General features: G+C 37.7%; 2 protein-coding genes across 3 annotated transcripts in view; one reads left to right on the top strand and one right to left on the bottom strand.

The window, feature by feature from the left end:
• GCA (grancalcin) overlaps positions 1 to 10,114 on the bottom strand; it is a 44,241-nt gene extending 34,127 nt beyond the window's left edge. Inside the window, exons 1-4 of one of the 2 annotated variants that reach the window (XM_070581426.1) lie at positions 9,987 to 10,114; positions 9,582 to 9,662; positions 9,266 to 9,465; positions 8,938 to 9,021 (exon numbers count right to left, since the gene is read on the bottom strand). The gene's annotated coding sequence lies outside the window, so the exon portion shown is untranslated. Of the gene's footprint in view, positions 1 to 8,937; positions 9,520 to 9,581; positions 9,663 to 9,986 lie in introns of those variants that run through there. The other variant, XM_070581427.1, reaches the window with a different exon arrangement.
• The window catches only part of IFIH1 (interferon induced with helicase C domain 1), a 52,078-nt gene continuing 35,213 nt past the window's right edge, over positions 10,056 to 26,920 (top strand). Inside the window, exons 1-3 of the mRNA XM_070581424.1 lie at positions 10,056 to 10,508; positions 16,932 to 17,100; positions 21,712 to 21,858. Coding sequence (XP_070437525.1) covers positions 10,056 to 10,508; positions 16,932 to 17,100; positions 21,712 to 21,858 — 769 coding nt within the window. The remainder of the gene's footprint in view (positions 10,509 to 16,931; positions 17,101 to 21,711; positions 21,859 to 26,920) is intronic.

The following is a 26,920-nucleotide window of genomic DNA, read 5'->3' as shown; positions in this document are numbered from 1 at the left end:
CAAAAACTGTTTAGAAGGAAACAGAACTGATTTCTATTGGAAAAGTATGCACCTAAAATATAGCTTTTTCAGTAAAAATTAGAAAAATTAAATGATTATGATCTCAACCTTGCAGTATTAACTAAGCAAAACGTATATCTTCAAGCTTATTACCCTATAATATAGTTTTACAACAAGGAAAAAACAGCAAATATTTAGATTAATTTTATTTATATTTAGATCAATATTTCCTCCTGATATTTGGGAAACATTCATATAGAAAACTGTCTATCAGCTAATGATATTTTGCAGATAATAAATTAATACCAATATCAGAGTTAGAATAATTTCTCTTTATTAACTCTACTGATTTCATTCATTCACATATACTCTCTGATTTCAAAAGAATATATTAATTGGTATATTAACTACATTTTCTTATTTTCTGCATTCTTGATGCTCTGGCATCTGGGGCCTTGCTGACTGGGGAGAGACTGCCCCTCCCAGGACTAGCCAGTTCTTAGAGATAGCAAATGACTCCTCAGGAGGTGTGCCGTTCATAGGCAAACTGGCCAATCCAGAGCTCAGACTGAACTAGCTCCTCTCTCTGGCCCTTACACTCCAAGGGGCAGTATTCCTCTGCACTAATCTCCCCAGGGCGGACACGAGGCAACTAGGGACAGCCCCTATGCCCCAGAGCCTGCTGAAATTATTCCAACTCTAACCCTGCCAAATCTAACCCTGCTGACCCTACCTTGCCTTGCCTTTCCCATGGAAACCAAAATGAAGGCTCCTGTCTATGCTTTCCTCTTGCTCCTTCTGCCCCCTCACTGATCCCGGTGCTTTCCTGTGTGGCTCTGCATGGTGTCCTGGGCCCCCTCCTCTTGCAAACTGTAACAAACTGTTTTTTTCAGTGGTAATCTTCTCCTGATCTGTTGTCCTCTTCATACCATAATAATAATAAAACCTACGTTTTAAAGCAATTGGTTCTAAACATTATTGTCTATGATAACTCTTGAAGGAACTGTGCAATAAATATTTTAGAGTTGACAATTGACTTCATGTTGATCTGCTGACAGTGTGACGTTGGGTAATGTAATGCAACTTCTGGGAATCTCCGTTCCTCTTTGGGGATATTTCCTACCAGAAGATCAATTAGTTCTCTATACGTTGTTCTCTGCTTTTATAAAACAAAATACTTTAAGTTTATACTAAATTATAGTCACGGTTTTATCTTCCCATTAGGAAATACGGATTACCTCCCTTTTCTGTTACCTGTCAAAAAATCTGTAATTGTACATGGCTACAATTTTACTTCCGTGATACCAGCCAAGTCAGTTCTGATGTAGTTAAGATTTGACAGTGAAAACCCCACAAGGTGGCAGCAGAGGCAACACCATCATCAGCAAGGAGCAGTACAGAGAAGCCTAAGGAGGAAGCAAGGGAAGACTTCCCCACTTCATAGCTTTCTGAGAACGGCCTGGGCACAGCTGAATGTCTAGGACCTGGCCTGGGCTGCTTTGTGTCTGCGGCTCCTCAGAGACACTGTGTCATTGAGGTTTCAGGGAACAGAATGAGCCACAGGCAGTGCTTGGCCCCACCTGAGAACCTGGGTCAGCTTTCAGAATTTATTTTGTGAGGAAGCTCAGGTTTTCTCCATAGTTCATTGTGGTGTTCCATAACTATTAAATGTTAATATTATTCTTAATTCCTAATTAACAACACGAAGCACATTTATGCGTACATATGCAGTCTGTTCCTGAAAAACATAACATTTTTGAAATGCTTAAAATCAGATATCACTCCTAGTCCATGCTTGCAACCTTATTTATACTCATCTATCTGTTAAAATCATAACTCCTTCATTTTGAAGCATTTTTAAGTAGATCATTTGTAGCAGTTATTTGGACCACTCTACAATTTTTCAAAAATCTCCCACATAGTACAGTATGTGCCTATTGAGGTTTTTACTGCATCGGAGGGAGAAAGAATCAATGAAATGAAACCATCTATGCTAAATAAGTTTTAAAGTTTTGTACCAGTTCTAAGGGTTGGGAAGGAGTATGCAAACTCTCCTAGAGCTGCTAAATCTATACACCCTTGACACAAATATGCATACAGGCCTGCAAATGCAATACACATATACACACACATTCTAATTAGGAATCCAGAGGAGGAAAAAATTAATTCATTTAGGAATAATCAGGAAATATCTTAATAAAAATATTATAAAATTTAAATTAAATTTAATTTTAGTTATAAATTTAATTACAAATTTAAATTCTAAAATTTACTTTAATTTTACTTTATAAAATGTGGTATAATTTGCAGCCTCAATAAATTGGTATATCATCATTTCATTCATTTGCTGATTTTACTCATGTATTCTTTCATTTATAACAATAGCAGCATAATAGAACTGAAGTCCCTTTTTCTCCCTCAACAATATGGTGTATTTGTTCCAGAACTCACCCAACTTTTCTAATATTTGGTTCTATAAGAAATTGACCAGATTAGCTGGTCAGCCTGAACTCATATTGCTCCTAGTTGGGCATATATAAATATGAGAGAGTCTAAGAAAGCTCTGATACAATATTTTTATTTTTGTAAGAACTATACATGATGTTCTGACCTCCCAGCACAGAGGTTTTCAAATACTTTTCCAAAAATATGGAACTTCAAAATGTAAAGCCAATAAAAGTCAATCCACTTTGGAGTGGGCAGAGTGGGGAGCCAGAGCCTCACCCATTGAGCCTCTCTCCATCAGTCTCTAAGGTACCACTAAGCTTCTTCATACTACAGATTGAATATTAGTCGCCTCTCTCCATCAGTCTCTAAGGTACCACTAAGCTTCTTCATACTACAGATTGAATATTAGTCACCTAGTGTATGATAAACTTGCAATAAAAGTGGCTATGCAATGGAGCTTATTTTTGTGTGGAACTTGAGTTTCCTGATAATATTCCCAACTTCCCTCTTCACGGTTGACAAAAAGTATAAGAAACTACAGTTAATTAATATAAGTAAGAGTTTTTTTGGTTTTTGGGTTTTTTTTTTTTGAGGAAGATTAGCCCCGAGCTAACTGCTGCCAATCCTCCTCTTTTTGCCGAGGAAGACTGGCCCTGAGCTAACATCCATGCCCATCTTCCTCTACTCTATACGTGGGACACCTACCACAGCACGGCTTGCCAAGCAGTGCCATTTCCGCACCCGGGATCCAAACTGGCAAACCCCAGGCCACCGAAGCAGAACATGCGCACTTAGCTGGTGTGCCACCAGGCCGGCCCCAGTAAGAGTTTTTTAATGATATAGGGGTACCTCCGTCTGTCTCTCATTCTCTTTGCTAAACCAAGAGGTTGGAAAACTACCATCTAGGTAACAGCTAGGCATGTGATAAACAAAAATTCTTCCAGTCACTCAGATTCAGATTTCCTGTACTTGTTATTTTCTCTCTAGTTTAGAGACATTAGGTGACCTTTTAGCTGAATTTATACATTATCCAATTTTACCAAATATAAGCTAGAGATTTACATTCTGAAGTGTCCAAGGTGCTATTGCCGTGAAGATATTTATTCTCTATCACGCATAATAGGTTTTATTTGTTCTGAGCAAATACCTGACAATGCCCACGTCAACGTATTTGGCAGAAGAATGTTCCAAGCTATAACATCGCTCTTAATAAATTGCTGAAAATACATGTTCATTAATATCACAGTTTTAGCTAAACTGAATTAGTACGAATGATTCAGCAATATGTCTACAAAGCACGATCCAGTTTTCCAAATTCTCCTGGTTAGACAAGGAAACTATTCACCTACTTGCCAAAATATTTATTTGTTACCCAAAAATCATTAGCTTTCGTGCTTTCAGGGTCATTGGTGAACATGTGCAGAGCAGCGAAAAATTTGAGTTACCCGATGGGCATGTTCCTAGCTGAGATCAAACAAGGCGATGCTCTGCCTTCTGGTCAGCTCTCATACTGTAAACAAATGTCCTTTTCATGATATATTTAGTGCCTTACTATTAGAAATCAGATTTTTTTAATGTATCATTTTGTTTTAGGGGAGGTGGGCACAACCCAGTTCCAGCCAACGAGATATATAAGAAATTCTGCTGGGGAACTCCCGGAATATTTTTTTCTTCACTGTTAGAAGGAGGCAAATGGGAGAAACTCTATGCTCCATCCCCATACAACCTGCGTTTAACTGAAGTTGGAAGAAGAACTGATGTTTGGAGCTGTTGTAGCCATTTTGCAACCACGAGAATAAAACCAAGACAATTACAGGACACATCCCAGAGTTCTGACCTCAGTGAATCACTGACTCTTTTTGTTATGTGAGAAAAATCAATCCCTCTTGCTGGGTCAAATTTATTCAGGCATTCTTTACCTTGCAGCTGAAAGCATGGCTACTGAGATGGCCCTTCCCTTCCTGCAGAGCATAGCAAGTCTGGCACAGTTCCTAAGGTGTTTGAGGTTTCCTATAGGGCTTACACTCTCATCATTTCCCTTGGATGGAATTCTCAATCCATACTCCTTGTCTCAATTTCTAGACTACTTTCTTTCTGTGCAGCTCTGCTCCACCACATGGGGCCACTGCCTCTCCTTTATTAACCAAATCACCACTGCTAACTGCCTGTTATATTGGCAGACTTTTAGGAAAGATCTGGGACTAAGAAGGGTCAGTACAGCAAGTGCAACACAGGAATGAACTTGTTATTCAGTACTAGGCATTGCTGCCCAAATATCCTGCCCATCCCCGCCATAGGGGATCTCTCACAGGCTCTGTCTCCCGTTGGCATGTCAACGTGATCTCCCTGTGGAGATCTCTTCCTGGGAGATCTCTTCCTCACAGTTGAGACCATCTCAGCTCACTCTCTGTTGAACAAATGTTGGATGTGTATATGCATGGAATGCATGCATACACACCTATATTTACACAATAAAATACTGGTAGGAAATACACTTAAAATATTAAAAACGCCTATCTCTGGATGATGAGATTAAAAGTAATTCATATAATCTTCTTCAATATTATGTGATTTCCCCAGAAATTTCTGCAGTGAACATAAACTATTTTTTAAATGAATTTTATTAAAATATTCAATTCAAGAAAAAATCTGGTGGACATCATGTCTGGCAATAGGATACGAAATATATCCTTGCCCATGTGTTAACTTAGTATACTGACATTTGTCACAAAGCAATAATAATATTAGTAACCTGAAATGTTCTACTTCAAGATCCCAGTGCTGGATTGTCCTTTTTTCCTCAGAGTTCTCTCTCTTTTCACCTATGCATCTTTCTCCTCCATTCTTGTTAATCCTGCTCGTCAGCTGAATTCATTACACCCTCTAGCCCTTGGGAGGCTCTCTAGAACCGTGGTCTCCAAGGACTTTGTTCTTGATCACTATCAGTAAAAATATTTGAACATAGACCCCAATAAATGTATATGTATTTACTTAAAAAATCTTTAAATGTACAACTGTAATAATACATCATAAAATACAAACAAAAATTCAATAGTAAGGGGTCAGATGAAGATAAAATAAGATTGGTAAATGTAATTCATATACTCTAGTGCATTAATAATAAAAAATATTTTGTAATTGACAATACTTTATTATTCTTTAAAAATCTTAATGTAACCATTTATGATTTAGCAATTTGAAAGATTGGTTCGATTTATCTCAATATTTGATTTCAAGAACTCACTTGACAGTACTCCTACTTCAAAACTTTGTCAGTTATAATAGAAGAGAGGTTAAATAAAAATATTTCACTAACTGTCTGGGGCAGGTATTAAACCACTGGAACAGCCACCCCTCAGTCAGAATGGACAGAGGCTGAGACATCTAACCCCCAAATGCCCACCATGACCTCAAGGCAAAGACAATGGCACTCTAATTACATTGGCCTGTAGTCTGCTGTTAAGCATGTATTCTAAAATAAAGTAAAAGAAGCATAGCCAATCTGTATCTGTGAGGTAAAGCTGCTGTTTTAACCAAAATATGTGTAAATGTGCAAGTAACTGTTTTTGAAAGAACCTAAGCTATAGAGGAAGCATTTGGAAAAATGGATGTTTAAAAAATTTTTCACTGACATCTGATTTTTTTTTTGTCAAAACTGTTTATTATGTAGAAAAGCTTTCACATGTGCACACTTAAAATCAGAACTTCACCATTGAATTGGTGGAAGTAATTAAGAAACGAGTATCATGATCTAATAAACTTAGCCAGAATTTCTTTTTCTATTTTGGAACTACTCATGTTTTTGAAATATAAAGCCAGGACAGTATCCTTTTAGTAAACTTTTCCTGCTAAATCAGCCCATCAGCGTTCGTTTCTTGCAAAAACCAAGCCTGTCTAAAAGCTCAGTTACGTGGCTAGTTATTACATTGTGTTTATGTACATAACTAATTTATTTCCTCTATAAATTGTGCCTTCTTTGACAACTAGCACCATCTCTTACTCATTGCCTGTAAGAATGCTGGCAGTCACTTACTGGGCACGTACAACATTGCAGCCCTGGGGCGAAATGCTTTACAGTACATCCTTTGAACAACCCTATGACATGGTAGTGGTATCATTCCATTTTACAACTGAGAAATTGGACATCCTAAGCTCAGAGTCTCTCTGCTTAATCATGACTCTACACTGCTGGGTCAATGGTATCTAACTGTAAATGCCATGGAGGAAACTCTTTATTGAAACAATTTGTTAAATAAATGAAGACACAATAACAATTCTAGAAGGATTTCCTCATTTAACTAAATCTATTGTCATTTTCTTTTGGAAAAGACATTACTGCCATGTGTGACCATTAAATTGTAGTTCTAGTTTGTCAAAGAAGTAACAGTTGTGATTTGTACTACTTCTTAATTGTAGAAAACTCAAATGAAAAGTTGGATAATAGCAGGAATCTGTTATCTAGTATGTTCTTGAATTACTATTTAAAGAATAAAATGCTAAAGGGTGACTTTTAAAAATGATGAAGACTGAAATTTTCCTTTTAGGTTTATAAAGACAAGGCAGGTCTAGAGAAAAGGAAAAGCTATAGATCAGCATGATTTCCTACCTCAAAGGAGAAAGGAAACAGAAACTTACATTTAGAAAATAATGAGGAGGATGAAAATTGAAAGTGATGAGAAGAAACTTGACAGAAGAAAACATTACTCAAACAAAAAGCAGACAATAAACTAAATCACAATGCAAAAATATAGGTGAAGAAAAGGGATAAATTTTGAGAGGCTGTGGGTTGGATTTTTTTTCCTCAACCTCCTTCCTCCAGAAGGGGTCCTACCAAGATTATGGCAGATTCCTAAAAAAGAGGTTCCTTTCCATTTTCCCTCAGATGCTCCCACTCATGCTCAGTCCTCGTCACTCAATCCTCGTCCAGCAAAGTGACTCTTACTTGAGAGTAAATATGAATTGTTATGAATGGATATTATGTGATGCTAATGATGAGGGCGAGGAGAGGGCATCTATATGGAAAATCAACCAGGGAAACTATAATGTGCACTATTATCTACATCTCACCATAGTCCTCAGAACACTTATCCTCACCCAGCACATCGCATATTTTCTAGTTATTATTCATTATCCATCTTCCCACTCCCATTAGCTTGTGAGCTCCATAAAAGTAGGAACTTTGTTTAGTTTTATTAACTGCACCGAGAGTAGCGCTGATCATATATAGATACTTAATAAGTAAGTTTTTAAATGATTGGATGAATGAATGATATAATCTAAATACCAAACATTTAAACTTCTGCTTTGGACCCTCTCTCACCAGGACAGCAATTCCATGGTGTTAAGAAGATGAGATCATTTTCCCATATTTAACTAGCAATCCCTCCTTATTCCCCAATGTTTGAAACTAAAGGATAGAAGAATGGGTACCAGGGCACAGAATGTTTTTGATTTGTTTGTTTTTGCTTTACCATACTGAATGAAACCTGCCAGCACCTAAGCGGGTGAGGGGGAGGTTTTTGTTAAAAGACATCTCATAGACACAATAACTAAAAGTAATAATTTGAATACTTTTGTAGAAACATCTAGTATGATTATCTTCTACCTAGGTACAAAGGAAACTCCCCAAAGAAAGTAAAGATACAGCAGTGTTTATGAAGAGACAGAAAAAAATAGCACAAATTTGGCCCACCTGCAAGGTAAAGGTTCCATTTCATTTCAACAACTTTCACTGTGTGTGTGACATTCGGCCACTTGCTAGAGTCAAGGCAAATAAAACTCCCCTTCAGGGGCAAAATCAGCAAGGGTCTACTATTTGTGGAGTATTGTACTGGTTACTGTGTAAATACGTCCTTTATTCAAGTAGTTTACAATCCTTTAGGGAAGAAAAAGGCTTAGCTACATAATATAATTAGAGAATAAAATAAGACAACATGTATAAAGTACTCAGTTGGATATTTTGTATGCCCCCCCGAAAATACTCACAAAGACTCTAGATTTCTCTTATCCAGTCCCCAGCACAGCCAGGCTTCTCTGGCCTATTTAAACTTCATTGAATGTGCTTTGCTAACCAATTACTTTTTCTATATATCTTTTTGACAGCCTAAATGACCGCTCCATCCTCCCTATAATTCTGCGCCATGAGGTTCTCATTACGAAACTTATACACTACCACCCACAGCCACCCAGGGCTACAGGATGCCTTAGCGAGTAGCAACCTGAAGGACTCACATTTATGTGGTTTCTGTACTGAAATGCAGCTGCCATTTTTCAGTGTGGGTGTCTTTTTTTCCCTCATGACATAGACAAATGTTGATGTTTACTACAAGTTGGTACATTAGTTGCTAATTAAGTTCTTAGCTGCTTCAGCCAAAACTTGCTGTATTGAATCCAAGAAAAGAATGGCAGTCATATCAAAAATAAGTTGTTGGGGATTTTGTTTTGTTTTATTAAAGGAAGGTTGTATACTAAAAAATACAGGGAACTTACATGCTGAGAGAGAGAAAACCTTCAGTCTTGGCTTCCTCCTAAGCTGAGTTGGTGATTAAAGTCCTCTGCGTCTGTCACCAGGCACTGGTCAAAGACAAATAAATACCACAATCTACGCACGAGGGAATGAAGTTCACTGTTTATCATTATTCGCTCTTTTTCATACCCAGCCACAAATTCCCAGAGGAAAGAGTTCTTGGGGACCCACAAGAAGTCAGATTTATTCTAGAAAGGGTGCAGAGGTCACTTCATCCTGGGGTTTTGGGGTTTCACATCTCTAGAAAGGTGTCTTCTTAGTTTCACTCTCCACCTGCCCCTGCGGTCTTACCACTCTGGCGGGCCGGAAGCTGCCCGCATTCACCAGGCAAGGGTGCATCCTCCCTGTTGGCAGCAGCGTCCGTGGCAGTTTCTCTTCACGCCTGGCCTGGGAAGTCCCGAATCACGAGCTTTCACGCCCTCCACATTTTAACTGACAAGGGGTGTTTCAAGGCGGCTGTGGGAAAGAAATCTGAATTTTGAGGCAGGATCCTGCAAGGGAGACAAAATCCCCGTTGGCGTTGTTGGAACGTCGCTGTCCGACTCAGGGGGAGAGCATTCGCTTCCGTTTTCCTTTTCCCCCAAGTGCCCTTGAGCAAAGGACTCACCGTGCCAGACCCGAGCAAAGGGTGGCTCCTCCCGACCAAACACACACTCCCTGCCCGGCGGGCGGTTACGTTTGGAAAGACCTAGAGAATCGAAACAGAAACAAAAGTCGCGCTAACTTATAAGACAGGCCTGGAAGAGAGCTGGACTCAAAGCTCCCACCCGAGCGTGCAGAGCGTGCCCTGGTCCCCGGCCCCGGCGAGTCCCGCAGAGAGCCCGAGGGGCCGCGCCCGCCCCGTGCACAGGTCCCCGCCGCGTTCCCGGCCCGCCGGCACGCCTGCCCGCCTGCCCAGGTGCGCCCACCTGCCCGCCTGCCCAGGTGCGCCCGCGCCTCCGCGCGCCGCTGTCAGGCCCCTCGCTGCAGACCCTGGCCCTCCAAGGCCCCGGACAGCGGCACCGCGTCTCACCTGTTGGGCAGAGAACAGCCACCAGTCCGTCTACTTGGGAGAATCCTCTCCCTTCTCTGAGAACGAAAGATGGCGAATGGCTATTCCACAGACAAGTGTTTCCGCTATCTCATCTCGTGCTTCAGGGCCAGGGTGAAAAAGTACATCCAGGTGGAGCCGGTACTAGACTACCTGACCTTTCTGCCTCCAGAGGTGAAGGAGCAGGTTCAGACGACGGCCGCCACCACTGGGAACATGCAAGCAGTTGAACTGCTCCTGAGCACCTTGGAGAAGGGCGTCTGGCCCCCTGGCTGGGCTAGGGAATTTGTGGAGGCCCTGCAGCGAGCAGGCAGCCCATTAGCCGCCCGCTACATGAACCCTGAGCTCACCGACTTGCCCTCTCCATCCTTTGAGAGTGCTCATGATGAGTGTCTCCAACTGCTGAACCTCCTTCAGCCCACTCTGGTGGACAGGCTTCTGGTGAGAGATGTCTTGGACAAATGCGTGGCGGTGGATCTATTGACGCTTGAAGACAGAAATCGGGTAGGTGTCAGTTCAGATCCAGCTAAGCTTTTAGACAAATTTTGCAACTTCGGGTTGCTCCTTCATTAGCTCCATTCCAGATGTTCTTTGATGTCTTTGGGTGAATTTGGTTTCCTCCTTCCTTGAGAAGAGAATCTCTAGGCACTTATAATTTTTTAATTAATTTAAACACAGAAAGGCTGTTTTTCTAATCTTTTCTCTGAATAAGCTAAAGAGAAGTTAATTCTAGAATAATAATATCTACTGACAGGTAACATTTACTAAACACTTACTATGTGAGGTTAGTATCATTTGCAGAATGTGTTATCACAGTTCATACTGGCAATAATTCACTGAGGTTTTTAATGCTACTCTGTTTTACAGATGAGGAAACTGAGGCAGGATAATAACTTGCCCAAGGTCTCCCAAGAAGACAGTGGCAAAGCCAGAGATTTAGGTCCTGATGGTGTGGAATTTTATGTCTTATATAACATAGCTCTGTAGAACAGGAATTAGCAAACCATAACCCATGGGTTAAATCTGGCCTGCTACTGGTTTTTGCAGGCCCAAAAGCTAAGAATGGTTTTTAGATTTTTGAATTTTCAGGATTCGTAAAGAAAGTTTCATTGGAACACAGCCATGCTCATTCATTTACATACTATGACGGCTTTTGTGCTCCAAGGGCAGTTGGACAGAGACTATATAGCCGGCAAAGCCTAAAATATTTATTATCTGGCCTTTGGAGAAAAAATTTGCCAATCTCTGGCCTATATTATACATTATGCCATTTAATTTTGGTCCAAATGGGGAAATTACGTATAACATGAACACACACACACATTTTTTTTTCCCTTTAATCAAAATTTCAACATTCTCTGGGAATCAAAAGTTAGAGATAATTCGTTAAAAAAAATATGTCACCGGTTGCAGGTTTTCATATAGTGAAAGAATAGTGGATTTTCTTTTAGGTGGCATTTTGACAGGGTAAATTTTACAGGTGACTTTACACTTTAATGTAATGTTTATTGTTCGTTGTTTTTCTCTGAGTGAGCATGTACTGTGAAGTATAGAAATGCTGACTTATTCAAGAATATGAGTCCAAAGTCTTAATTTGAAAGGCGTATAGGCAAATAAACCTATGACTAAAAGTCAAAGGCTTTGTCTAACGTGCTATGATTTTGCAATTTTCTGTTTTTCTCTCTTTCCTTTTGATTCATCAGTTGTTTGTATCCTCATTACAAAGTTCTGGGCATTGGTCTCACACTAGTCTATGATGTGACTTTGTCTTTAGTGACTAAAGTTAATGCTCCTTTGTATACTTGACAGCCATAGGGCCTGTCCCAAGACCCAAACATGCATCTAATTTTGATGGCTGGTTTTCCCAACAAGTAAATTACTTTACACTGTTGTCTGTAACGTTTATGTAGTTTTGTGTATTGAGAACCAGCTAGAACGCATTATAGTAGTCCAGCTGGATATGACAAATGTGTACATCACTGTGGCAGAATCTTAATTTGGAAGACAGTATGCAGCCTTCAAGCCAGCTGGAGATGGAAGATGGCATTTCCAGCCACAGTAGCTGTTAGGAAGTCCAGAAGCAACAGAGTCCAGTAACACCACAAAGCTGTTTATGTTTGGTGGGTATGATGTCCCGATTGCCAGCGAAACAGCACTTCTCCTTATTTACTCTAAATACTTCTGCCTATCAGCATCACTTTTGTCTTGCCTGGATTGAATTTCCGCCAGCTAGATTTTATCCAAGTTCTTGATTCTGGCAAGCTTGGAGGCAGCTAGCAGTAATGCAAGGGATTTGACACAAAGATATAGAGTAAAGGGACATTTGTGTACTGGTAGCAGTTAAGGCCAAAACAACCCAAACTCTTGGATTCCTATTTCAAATGAGGCTCTGAAAGATGGAGGAGCTATGTATTTGAGGCTCTCTAAGGAGGAAGAATGGCTTTGTGAGATTCTGGAATAATTTTGTACCTATAAATTTACATGTATTATCAGTCTCAAATAAGCTATGGAGGGCAGTGAGAAGGAAGCACTAGGTTTAGAAGAATCTATATTAATATGGGGGTCATCAGTGAGTGGTTATCTTATGACAACAAAGTATAGTGGGAAAAGCATGGGAATTTGTCATGGGAAGACCCGAATTTGAGATCCATCTTTGTTTCTTACTGTGTTTGTTACTTTGGACCTAGTTATTTAAGTTTCCTGACCCATGAAAATGGACATAATGATAATTTCTCCTCGCATTCATAGTATTTTAGTGAACGTGAATGAGAAATCATGTTTATGAAAAAGCTTTATAAATAATAAAGAGCTATTTTGATATGATGATGATGATGACTTTTATCGGCATTTATTTCCTTACATTTCCTTATGAATTTAAAGTTTCAGGGATTTTGATAAATCTCTCATGTTGCAATTGAGATCTGCTTCTTGAAGTCCCTGGATTAAACTGTGATTTGATGGAAAAATTGTCTTTCATCTTTAAGCTCCCAGAACCTAGCCAGGAGTAGGTATAGAGTTGGTGCTTAATAAGGATTGATTGATTGAATTTATTTCTAAAAAGTTGTCTGGAACAAAAGATAAGGACACATGATATAATGAATTGCCTTGCCAGGCTTTTGGAAATGTGTGAATGATGGACATAAGTTCTCGAAATTTGCTTTTTTCGCAGCATAAAGTAGCATTTCACTAAGAAATCAAGACTTCTAAAAAATGTTTTATTTTAATTCTTTTCTTGTTTTCAGGTAAGCATTTTCTACTTGGTCTGTTATTTTAGTTTAGGATTTCCACATCCACCCCCTAGTCCTGCACCCTCATACATCAGAGCTTCTGAAAATGATCCTAGATTTAGTTTTGTGTCCAAGAATTACCCCAAAAAACTGATTTAATTGATTGAGTATTCATTCACTTGGTTTAAATTTATGAAGTGACATCTTTTGCTAGACACCATGCTAGTGGTGAGAAGATTGGAAAATAATGTAGTTATTATCTGTACTTTCATAGAGCTTATGTTGTAGTGTTAATCAGTGTTCATTAGTCTAACAAATAGTTAAAGAACGTCTAGTGAATGCAAGGCACTGTTGTAAATACTGGAGACTCAGCAGTAAGTACAAGAATTGCTTTATAGATCATTTTAATAGAATGATCCCTAACAGTAATGGAGTGCCCCTGTACTGACCTGCCTCTATTTTAGGATGCTTAGTGATATCTTGGCACATCCATTGACTTAGACAGCCATGAACTCTGGAAAAGAAGCGATCATATAAACATTTTCATAGTGTTTTAATACTGATCTGAACAGCTGAAGAGAGGTGCATGTTTCAGCCCTGGTCAGTTCAAAGCATACACCTTTCATTTACATAGGAGAACCAGACATACTATGACCAGCACAGGTAGAAACTGAGTCCAGTTCCCCCTACGTGAAGTTGTGTACCTGAGTCAGTCTCCCTCAGCTCATTGTATTGTCAGGTAAATTAAGATGGATAAGAACTCTATTAGCAGGAGGAAGCACTAATAAGAAATTAGTTATGTCAATATGACAATACGTATTCACTGGTAAGACAACTTTTGTGGGGAACTAGTTCTTTGAAGTTCTTCGTTTTTAACACATGAGTTTTACTTCTTGATTTACTGGTACTGAGCATTGAGCTCAGCTGTGTTAAAAAATCATCATTATATTTGAATAGCTATCTAAGGTTGTAATGGGGAGAGAAAACATTTTTTATCAAACTTTACAATTGTGTTGTTAAGCCAGTGCTTAATGGAAAGATGATTGGTTTCTCCACTGATTTCTGTTGAAAAGAAAAAACATAGATCAAAGTATTTAGAATATGAAAGCATTAAATTATATCCCCCACAAATTCAAATTCATATTTATTTTATATTCCGTAATTAGTTAACAATGTACCCATAGACATTTATAACTTCATATTCAGAGAAAACATTCAGTGGAGGAAGAACATGAGTAACGATCATTATATGGCCTGCTGCAGTCTCAAGTCTAAATATTCACTTCAGAAGAATTTCAGTAATTGGATTTATATGTTGGGATCTAATATCTTTCCTATATTTTAGGAGAACGGATTAAGTGAAAAAAAAAAAAATGTGTGGTTGCTTCAAAGGGAATTGATGTACTTTTCAGCCCCCATTTTGAATTTTGAATATCTTAAAGAAATTTCTTAAAAATTCAATCTTGATAAAGCTGCTAAAATTGCACAAATGTTATACATAGTTTCACAATCAAATAATAAAAATACTTGTAGGAAATAACGGCATAAGATTCCTCAAATGCCTGAACTCAATAAGGACAAAGCAAGTTGACAAATGTAATTCTACAGTAAAAATCAACTTAACTGATTAATAGTTGAGGAAAATTTAGTGGATATAATTATGCTTAGGTTTTTAACAAAAGTATTCATTACAGTGCCTCACTTGTTCTTTTTTTTAGAGAAATTCTTTCGATTACTTTTGTCAGATGTATTTAAAGCTGATTAAAGGATGGGGTAATTAAAAAAGAGAATAGTTGAGTTAAAAGAAGGTGCTCAAACCAGTCTTATTTAACATCTTTAGCAATTATTGCTTAAATTAGCACAATTATTGCTTAAATTAGCAGATAATAATAAAGATGTCACAAACACCAGAGAAGACAAAGAATTTCCATTAGATTAATGAAGTTAGAGAAAAGGTAGGAAATGAGCAAGAATCTGCTTAGAAAATGCTGTGGGGGAGATGGATTGAAATCATCTAAATTTTATTAAGTCAAGTAAGCATTTTAATCATTTTTTGCCAGAAAATGAATTTAAAATTGGAGACAATTATTAGCTATAATGATAGCTCAGGAAGGCAGTATTCAACCTCTGAAGCCAAATGCCTGGGATCAAATCCTTCCTCTGCCATTTACTAGCTATGTTGATTTAGGGAGGTAACTGGACTTCTCTGTGCCTTAGATTTCTTATCTGTAAAATGGGTTAATATTGGTACCTTCTTGAGGGTTTCTGGATTAATATATGCAAAGCCTTTATAATAACATTATTAACTATTAGCTAATAAGACTAACATATGCATTAGGTAGAAATCATGCTATAGACTCTTGTACTACGTAAGTGTCCACTAGTGAAATGTTTGTAAAGGTGGATGCTTTTGCTAACATCTAATAATAGCTAACACTGGATTTGTGCCAGACGTTGTTCCAAAAATGCAAACAAATTTCTGACATTGAAAGGTTATGGCATATATTTATAGGACTAGAAAATAGACAAATTTTGTAGGAAACCATTAATCTCGGTACACAATCCAAATTACACATGTAGAAGATGGGCAAATGTTGAGAAGGAACTTTGAGAATGTGTGAGTCAATATTTCTTGTCTAAGCTGCTGATTAGAATCGTGAGGTGCTGTTTAAAAAATTTTTCTGGTTTCCCAAAATAGACAAACCAGCATCTTTGGGGGTGGATCCTAGATATCAGTATTTTCTAAAGCTCCCCCAGATGCATCTAATATGCAGCTAGGATAGAGAAACCCTGAAATTTATTTTCAATTGTCTTATTTTACACATGTAGGAAATGAAGCCCAGAGAGATGACGTGGCTTGCCTGATGGCACAGCAAGCTGATGATGTCCTGTCTAATTTCTTTCTGGTCTAAATGTGGCTTGTGTTAGTCTGTTCTCCAAATGTTTGGTGCTGTATTAAGAGCTGGGGAGATGCACTGTGATAATGATTACCCAAATGATCCACATTTAAAAAGACTTATTAGATTAATCTAAAAGAGAAATTAAATAAAGGCTAAAGATTGTAATGACTGGATATAGAAATAATTCTACCACATACTTTCAAAAAGGAGTATTGAAATAAATTTGTCTCGTGATAGTAAGTAAACACAAATTTAAGAAAAATTTATTATAGCGATAATAAGTAGGGCAAATATTAAATAGGCAAGAGTATAAATCGTGATAGTAATTACTTATTCCATAATGGTAATAGTGAAGAAAGAGGCATTGAATAAGAAATGTTTGATTTTCCTTTGATCCCACTTGTAGACTCCATGGGTTGAAAGGAAAAAGCAAGCAAGCCCTAGATATACAGAAAGAGATTGATGTAAATAGACATAACATGACTAGAGATTAAAGACACTTTCTTTGCACCCCTTATGCAGAATGGCAGAGATAAAACATTTATTTCCTACGTGTCAGGTTTGAATATCTCAATAGCTTAAAAAAAATGCATATTTAAAAGGCATTTAGCCAGAGATTTTTTTCCCCCCTGGAATCCAGAATTGCTACAAGTGGCATTGCTGTATTTTCTTTAGTATTTGAAAACGAGCCTTTATTTACATTTATGCTTAATTGCTCAATTTTTCTAAAGGCTAGTTCCTATTTAAATTTATTCAGAAGATGTTTGATCTTCTTTAATTCTACTTTTCTCTTAAAACAGATTGCTGCTGCCGAAAATAATGGAAATGAATCAGGTGTAAGAGAGCTACTGAAAAGGATCGTACAGAAAGAAAACTGGTTTTCTACATTTCTGGCTGTTCTGAGTCAAACGGGAAATGACGCACTTGTCCAAGAGCTAACAGGCACCAATTGTTCCGAAAGCAGTGCAGGTATTTCTAATTCTGCTAAGGAGGAGTTTGTACATTTTGCCTAGTGATCGAGAGTTTGATAAAGGCTGTAAACACAGTGCCAACTATGAGGATATTTAGAATCAAAATTTCAAAACTGGAAGTGATTTGAGAGATCGTCTACTTTATTCCCTTTACAAATGAGGAAACCACTGCATGGGAAAAGCTTAACTTCCCCCAAATCGCAAAACTCAGCAAACTGGGCTAGAATATGGGAAGCTGACTCCTAGTCCAACACTCTTTCCACTACCGACCTTAGTCTGGAAACAAAGTAATTGCTTAAAATTTTTATCAAGATAATTTTCACATTGAAACACAAATAAATTGAAAGAAAATATTTTAATGGTTATTACAACTCTGTTGCATAGTCTTCTGGATATTTTTTATATATTTTTAAGTAATTTATTGAAAATTTGGTGAAAGGTCTGTAATTGTCAACATTTCTCAACACTTTTTCCTGTGAGTTTTTAAAATTATTCAATTATAATAAAAGTTACGTTCTGCAGCCTTTTCACATATATAATTTGTAAATCTAATATAAACTACCATCTTATTTTTCTTTTCAGAGTATATATCCTATGTTTTAAAAAATATCATATGTAAGACAAATCGAAAGTTAATTGGTAATGAATTATTTAAATGATTATAATCATTTCAAGCTTATGTTACTTCTTCTATTCATTCATTCATTCAGTCAGTCAGATATTCAATTAACATATAATGAGGCCAATGATACACCAGACACTGTTCTAGGTGCTGGGGATATGGAGTCAAATGAGACGTCCAAAGTCCCTATTCCCATATACCACATTTTCTAATGGAATAAGATACACGTGAAACAATTTTCTAAGTTACATATGCAAATTAAAAACAGTTACTAAATTATTACAGTAAACAACATATTATGTTTTTATGCTATACTCTTTATGAAATAGCTTAATTTTGCCCAGAAGTTAGAAATACACATACACAGATAGATATGTGGAGAGAGAGAGAGCGAGAGAGAGAGTCAAGTATTTCTACTATGAGGTATTAAAAAGCCCTAAAGAATTATAAATTGGCCTTCATGGACCTGTGTGTGGATGAACCACGAGGCGTGAGTGTAATCAAGATGTTTGGGCAAGGTCTGTTTACGTCACCCCAGAATAAATGCTGTGCAGTGTCATATGTTCAAGACCCCCACAAGTGAAAAGCTCAAGAAGCCTTGCAGCTCTCCCTCCTCTGTGGAATTATTTAAGGATTTGGGGATGCTTACTCAGCCAAAGGTGGTCAATCCAGCTTTTTTAAAGATTTTATTTTTATCCTTTTTCTCCCCAAAGCCCCCCCCGGTACATAGTTGTATAGTCTTAGTTGTGGGTCCTCCTAGTTGTGGCATGTGGGTTGCCACCTCAGCATGGCTTGATGAGCAGTGTCATGTCCGTGCCCAGGATTTGAACAGACGAAACACTGGGCTGCCTGCAGCGGAGCATGGGAACTCAACCACTCGGCCACGGGGCCGGCCCCCTCAATCCAGCTTTTAAAAGCCAGGCAGTAATTCCATGATCTGTCCACCAGCAGATTCCAGGGTTGCTGCTGTCATTGCTTCTGTTTCCACAGCAAAGTGTAACTGTATAAAAAGTCCTTCTCAGTCAGAAGCATCTTTATTTTGCTTGGATTCTCTAGAGGGGGCTCAGTGATACCACTTGCTTGCAACATCAAGATTATGGTTTTTTGCATTTATACATTATGGCCCAGCCATTGTTTCCATATCATAACTCTAACGCCCATTGGCTAAGTTTGAAGTGACTTCCAGCTGAAGTTACATAATATGATGGGGCCAAATTTCACACACCGCGAGGATCAGCTGGACCCCAGTCCAGACCACCCCCCTCATGATGAGTTCCTGTTCAAGAACTCATGGGACTGTTTCCACCCATGACGAATATTCTAGGACTTGAACTTCAAAGGGAAAGGCCTACAGTCTAGATTATTTTGTTCCCTGAGAAATTTTGACTTCAGTGTATAAAGGGATGTTGGAATGGGCAGCCTTTCAGATCACAAACGACCTTGTCATATCTATCCCCCAAATTGGAGGATACCTAGTCATTTTATAGTTGTGTACAGCGGCATACGCATTTAGGGAAGAGTCTAGAAGATCTGCTCCAAACTGTCTTCTAGATTCTCCTGACAACATGCGCGGCCATATTTCTTTCTAAGGTATTGTGAAGTCCCACTTTGCAAGGTGCCTTGTGAAAAGTTTAATATGATTTTTCAAATTATAATTCTTTAAACAATAGCAATCCAAGTAGAGTATATATAGTGATTCCCATGTCATACTTACGTTATCACACACCTCATCACATACATCTAGTATGCACATGCCTTCTTCTTTCCTTTCCTCTTTGTAAGTCATAACTTTGTAGTATGTTTAAGTCTTTGTGTGTGTGTTTCAGAATGGCTTGGGGACTAGTTTATCCGAACTCTCCCAGCCCCTGCACGTATACTGGCTGGCCAAGGCTAAGCACTTTATAGAAGGGAGAAAGGCCTCTGAAAAGAAAAAAAGTGGCATCAGTTATCCATCACCCGTTTTTCCTTCCCTGGTCCCATGGCAGGGTCCTCTCACATTGGGGCTTCTCCCTCATTTGACTAAAGTGGGTGATGATGGTTGTTGACTCCAATATGTGGGCTTTTATGAGGGCAGAGTGGAAAGGGGTCTCTTAGCTTCTTCTGAAGGTTGGATGGCAAATACCAGTCCCTGTCTGGGGCTCAGCATTCTTATACTCTCTCACCACCCCTCCCAGCAGTCAGGTTGCTCCTGACCTACTCATTCCAGATAAGTCTGGTTTACTTCTCATTTCCTCAGAAAATCCAGTCAGGGGAGTCAGGGGGTTAAATATTGTTTGCTGAACTGTGCATCTTTTTATGGGAATCTAAGCATTTTTCTGGCAGGCCTGGATGACCAAAACAAAGTTAGCCGTGGTTATTCTTGTGGTCAGGAGCTGCTATGGCCTGAATGGTGTCCCCCCCGACAAATTCATACATTAAAGCCCTAACCCCCAATGTGACTATATCTGGAGGTAATGTCTTTACGAGGTAATTCAGGTTAAATGAAAGGTCAGAAGGATGGTCCCTAATCGGATAGCAGTGTGGCCTTATAGGACCAGGGAGAGAGATCTCTGTCTCTGTCTCTCTCTCTCCATCATGTGAAGACACAGCATGAAGGTGGCCCTTCTGCAACCTAAGGAGCATGCTCTCTCCAGACACCAACCTGCCGGCATACTGATCATGGACTTCCAATCTCCAGAACTGTGAGGAGATAAATTTCTGTGGCATAAGCCGTTCAGTCTATGATATTTTGTTATGGTGACTGGAGCAGACTATACAGGAGCCTAGGCTCCGGATCCTGATTCTTAGTGAATCCTGGCTCCTTCACTTCCCTGGATGTGTGACTTTGGCCGAGTGCTTGCCCTCCCAGTGCCAGTGCCTCAGTTTACTCTTCTGTGAAATGAGGATAGTAATATTACTTATCACTTAGGGCTATTTTAAGGATTAAATGATTTAACATATTAAAGTACTTATATGGCAATCACAAAATAAGTTGACTATTATGATTATAAGCCTGACAAATAACTTAACATGTGGTTGCAAATATTGTCAAGTTGTTTTGTCCAAAGAGAAAGTCCAAAATCACAATAGTTTTCTTCAGGAAATTCTCCAAACTGAGGACACATTTTTCTCCTTTTTCCTTAAGATAGGCTAGTCCCAAATGATACTTTACAAAATTTTCTTTATGGCATCAGTGTTCTCTGACAGATTGTAACTTCGGAAGGACAGAAACTCTTGTTTTTCCTTGTAACCCACTTAGGCCCTTAAGAAAACACTCAGTACATAGTGGTTGAAGGAGGAAAGGTGGGAAGGGAGAAATGGAGGGAAGGAGAAAGGACAAATACAGAATATTTCCTTGAATTGTAAAAAATCTCCAGAAATTCAGAATACATGAATTTCGGCTGACATTAAAGCATATGTACATCTTGTGTAGAACACACAGCGAGGAAACAAAATGGCAAGAACACAAGCTAAAGAAAAACCACCACCAATTTGCATGTTCATTAATTCAGCCTTAAATGTGACTTTGTATCACTGAATAAGTGGCTTCCTTCCTAAAGGTGATGGTCAGATGGGAAATCATCACACTTTTCTTATGATTAGCATAATACTTATTATGTTGTCTTTTTAGATAAAATTTAATCATTACAAAAGAATTACTCATTGTGTCCATATTAAAAGTAAAAATACTGTGTCAGAACAAAAAACACGTTCCAGGCTTTTTAAAATGTCAAAGTATTGAAATATATTCAGGCAAATCTCTACTAGCGACCTCCACTCGATTTTCAAAATAACAATAACATCAATTTATATCTTAGAAAAGCTTGCATTGCAATACAGTTTACATTCTGTTTAGAATTTCTAAGTATATTGAGTATATTTAAGTATATTCAGGTAAATCTCTATTGGGAACACCCTTTTTGTTTTCAAAATAACAGTAATGATTCTGTATACTGTATAAAAACTTGCATTGCACTATTGTTTACATTATAATACTTTTTTTCTTAGAAACTGAGAATTTATCACAAGAAGATGGTCCCGAAGTTAAAGAGCCACTGCTTCTAGCCACAGATCAGCCGAGTCCAGAGAAGGATGTCTGGGACGTGGAGAATAATGCATTGGAATCATCTTATGCAGATTCTTCTGTAGTTTCAGGTACTTGGAACATGTACATACTTTACGTATGCTAACTGCCACTTCCAGAAAAATCACTTGGTGCATTGATGATATCAGGATCTGTTCAACAGAGAGAGAAAATTTGGGCTTTGGGGTTTTGTGAGCATTTTTATTAAAATAAATTTTCTAGAAGAGATTAAATTAAAATAATTTCTCTCTGTGGCTAAAAGTGTTTTCAAAAGTAATGCAATATTAATATGTTCTGAATATGAACACATTTGTTTCTAATTTTACTTTATAAGCTAGCCATGGTCCTTGTAATGTGATAAATATCATAAGCATGCCCTATATTTCATAGTACTTTGAAATACATTAATTAGTTCGACTCACCCAAAGCTCTGATAATTAAATAAGACCACTACCTTTCCCCCTATATTACACACTGGGATGTCTCAGAGAGGTTCAGCTGATTGCAGAGACTAAAACCAAAGCTATAGAAAGGACGGTGAACAGATGTGAAACTGGGTTTGGCTTGAACTGCAGTAACTAATTGGTGTGAGAGATAGATAACATGTCCACCTTTTTGGTGTGAAACAGCCCTGGAAGAATCAAACTAATTTAATTATGCTTCCCTCCCTAATTTGTTCATAGTAGGAGAATCCTTCTCTCTTCCCCTCTCTCCCCAGAAGGGCTACATTCTATTTTCTCAGGAGATACTTCAAGTCTGTGGTGTGTGGATATGTTGTGGAAGTAGCTCTCTGGGGAAAAGAAAAAAGCCCTGATTTGTAGCATTTGACAATCTCCATGGAGTAACTACTCCCACTAAGGCTGATTTCAAGCCTCCAACATAATGTCACTGAACACACAGCTGGGAAGAGAGGTGCACACCATTACATAGCATTGCCACCATATAGACACCACAGGCATAAATAGCCTCAACATCAAAGATGATTATAGTAAAATGATGAGGAAATGATGAGTTTTAAATATTCATTACCTTTGTTTTAATATAATTTATTTAATTGTAAGTTTATGTAATTTAATCGTTTTAAATGGCTATGCTTAACAGCTGGCTCACAAAATTCCTGAAAATGTGACAATTGGCCCTTGTGAGCCAGTATAAGCTGACTCCAGCACACCACTGCAAAATTTACCACTTTCTACTCACAAAAATAATATGGCTGCATTGCAGGAAATTTGGAAAACACAGAAACACACAAAGAAAAAGTCACCCGTACTCCCCCAGCTTTGACATATTACTCTTAACAAGTGGGTATGTATCCTTCAGGTCTTTTTACATACCTGGATGTTTATAGATAATGGCATTTCTCCTGTGTTCATTAGATATTCTTCTACAGCACGATTTTTAAAGACTGAATAATAGTTTCATCCGTTGGATGCATTATAATTGATTAACTAATTGTTGAACATTTAGAATGTTTCCAAATTTCTACACCTTAAATATTGCCACAATAACTCCTTGTATTTATGACTCAGTTTAATTCTTAAAAACGTGTTACATAATTGGAATTTCTGGATCAAATGATTCCTACGATTTTAAGACATTTAATAATTGATGCCAAATTTCACTCCAGCAACTTTTACCAATTCCATGTCCTCCAACAGTGTAGGAGAGCGCCTATTACCCTGAAGTCTCTTCTACAAGAGCGGGTAATAATATGTTCAGAGTTTTCCAATTGGGTACTTTGTTGCTTCAATTTGAATTTTTTTTATCTCTAATGAAAAACATTTTTATAAGTTCCTTCCTTTTTGTTGTTGTTTTTGTTAATTACCTATGTATTTTTCCAATAAGGTATTTATATTCTTCTCTGTGGTTTATATGAACTACCTAAATATTTAGGATAACAATCCTTTGTCATAAATAGTACCAATATTTTTTATAATTTGCCTGCTATTTAGCCTTGTTTATGGTGTTTGTTTTTTAAATGCAGTTCTTCTGAAACTTTAATGCGCGTATGAGTGAACTGGAGGAGGGGGCTTGTTGAAATGCTGTTTCTGATTCAGCAGGTTCTGTGTGGGGCCCGGGAGTCTGGCTTTCTCGCAAGCTCCTGGGCGATGCAGCTGCTCCTGGTCCTGGACCACACTTTAAGTAGCAAGGTTTAATGTACAGAGTAGCAAAGCTTTTCAACCTGAATTCTAGAGGGTTATTTTTTTCAATTTGAGCAGCTGTGCTTTCCTTCAGAAATCATGATTCTATAGGAATGCCAAAATCCACTATCTGATTGGGGTTCTCACTTTTTAATAAACTTCCCTGGTGGGCTACCTGACATCTCTGTGGGTTGCTTGGTATTTTCGAAATCCACACTAGAAAGAACTGAAGACAGGATGGAGGCTGGGAGATGATCCTGCATCTCAGATGAGGGTTTTTCATCAAAAGTTGCCAGACAAATGCATCTTGTCAGCCTGTGGTTTATCTATCTATGGAGGATTCTGAGTCTCGAAGTGGACAAAATTAAAGGCAAAAATTTTTTAAATTTCTATTTTTTTTTCTATTTGATATAAAACTTAAAGCTGCATCTTGTGGGGAAAAAAAATCTGGATCTTAATAATGGCCTTAGAGGACAGAAAGGATTTTTTTTTCCCTCCTAGATTCCTTCCCTTTCTCTCTTTCTCCCTCCCTCCTTTCCTTTCTCTTCTTTCCTTAAACAAATATTTATCAAACTCCTATTATATGCCAGGCATGTAGTGTTCAGTGTTCAGCACCATAAATAGGGGGGAATGTAACAGAAATGGTTTCTGCTCCCTGGCACTTTCAACTGATGAGCGTGTCAACCAAACACTTGTCACTAAATAGCTGCACATCAAGTCCTGTGTAATAGTCGTATAATAAGTACTGTGAAAGACGAGTAAGGACTATTGAAATATGTAATAGTCTGAGGACATGTGAGAGTACAGTGAGCCGTACAGTAATCTGAGGACTCCATCCAATTCACAGACTTTAACAGTCTTCTAGTCTGTAAGATCTTTGTGATATCTGGACTTCTCATGTGGATTTGGAAACAGGTTAGTTCAATCCATTCTGGCCTTTTCCAGAGCAGTAACAAAGGGTAACTTATTTCTGAAAATGTAGTGCCTTTGCTTTAGGGGTTAGACACTGCTGCTGATAGATGCTGTGGATCATTCCAGTGTCTGTTTCATTTTCTTGTTGCTCTTCGGAACTAAGAATTACTGACATAAATAACTTGTAAAGTACCATTAGCCCAAAGAAGTTATTGGAGTTCTTTTGATTGAAATTTTTGTTGCAAAATTTACTGTAGAAGGATTTGGCTTATACAGGCATTCTTTGACAGAATTAACAATCAATATAAATGTGAAAGTATTCCATAGTCTATAATATGTATTTGCATAATTTTGTTTTGTGTATCTTGTTGATATTGATAATGTATAACCTTTATTTTGAATTCCTATATATATATATATATATATATAATAATGTATAACCTTTATTTTGAAATCCAATATATCGGGTTAAGATTTTAAATACAGTTAACCAAAGTGGCATTGAAAGACACTTGTTACTTAAGCTGCACACATTCTGTGAATATGATATGCAGGAAGAAATGTGACTCAAATTATTTCTAATTTTAAATTGAGTTCTCTAATTTTTATTTCCAAATCAATTTCTAAAGTGTTGTTTTTTAGTGCATAGTAGTCTTGGTGCATACAATGTTAATTATTTATAGTTTTAATGCAAAGATTCTTTATAGATTGTTTTTCAGCCCGTTTTACTTCTTAACACACCTGATGGGTGAGACACACCAGCATTAACAATGGTGGCCCGCCCTGAAACCAATTTTAATCATCTCTCCTTCATCCATCCTAGGGGTGATATATCAGAGTTTCCCAGTGGATAGTTCTGGAGAATGATTTCTTCATGTCTCCACAGTGGAAGCTACTATTTCTTCCTTTTTCCTTCCAACTGCTTCCTATTAAAAAAGTGATTAATAATTAAGATATACCAAAAATGTTATTTATTTTACCTGTTTCTGAATTAACACAATAATTTCTAAAGCGTATTTCAGTAGTTCTCAGACTATTGGTAGAACTTTAATGCTGGATATTATAGTTCTGCTTTCTGAAGTCACTGATCAATTTATAACAAGAAAATATTGGAAAACTTTGGTGTTTCACTAGGACACGCTTCCCTAGAAAACATCAGAGGAACACCAAGTCCACATTCATTTTCTTTCATTAAAAATATTTTCCTTATAGCAAATACATAATTATCTGGATTATTTTAATTCTCTAGGTTTAAGTAAAATTGGTTGTACAATCATTTTTAGTTGTCTGGCTGCTGTTGCTTTGTCACAAGTGAGTAGTTATTTTACATCGAAATTTTTATTATACTATAGGAATTAATGCTCTATAAGAAAATAAAAGTAAAATAAATGAGATTAAAAATGAAGAAAATTTATTGTATTTGGAATAAACTGTCTTCAATGCAGAGTTCTACAGAAAATTCCCCAAACTTCCTCATTCTGTGTTGAATCTCCCTGTTGTGAAACTAGAAAATGCAAATACCTCAGATTGGCCAGCAGAGGGCGCTTTTACATTTATAAAGAAAATGAAATTTCACTGTTCCAGCGCGGAGGTTATAACGTAACAGTGTAGAGTGTACCATGTATGAATATACAGTGCGCATGACTGTGAATGCGTGTGTATATTTTGATTTATATATTCGTTCACGTGAAGATTTTAAAATTCCACCCCAGCTAATGAGCTTACCAACCTGCTTGTTTTCAGACTTTAATACCTTCTTTTTCATATTCCCCCATATGTTCCACTCCTTAGGTTTATCCGGTGACATTATGCTTTGGAATATATTGTGGATATATTTTGCATAGATCATGTTCTGTAGGAGGGGTTTAAAAATTGACCTTTATAAAACAGCCTCCTTCTCCCTGGCCCAATCTGTTATAGCACTTTTTTGTTGTTGTTTTGTTTTGCCTTTTTATAGACCAAAGTCCAATCTTAGATTTGGTCTATACTAATTTCTGTAAAAATGCCACAAAATTTATCCTTGCACTTGAGGACCAAAATAATGTTCCACAGCACTAACCTCTAGAAATTTAGAGATTTT

The sequence above is a fragment of the Equus przewalskii genome, chromosome 17 (assembly GCF_037783145.1).
Source record: "Equus przewalskii isolate Varuska chromosome 17, EquPr2, whole genome shotgun sequence".
Taxonomy (NCBI): domain Eukaryota; kingdom Metazoa; phylum Chordata; class Mammalia; order Perissodactyla; family Equidae; genus Equus; species Equus przewalskii.
The sequence above is the reverse complement of the archived record's forward strand: the minus strand, read 5'-3'. Positions and strand labels throughout refer to the sequence as shown.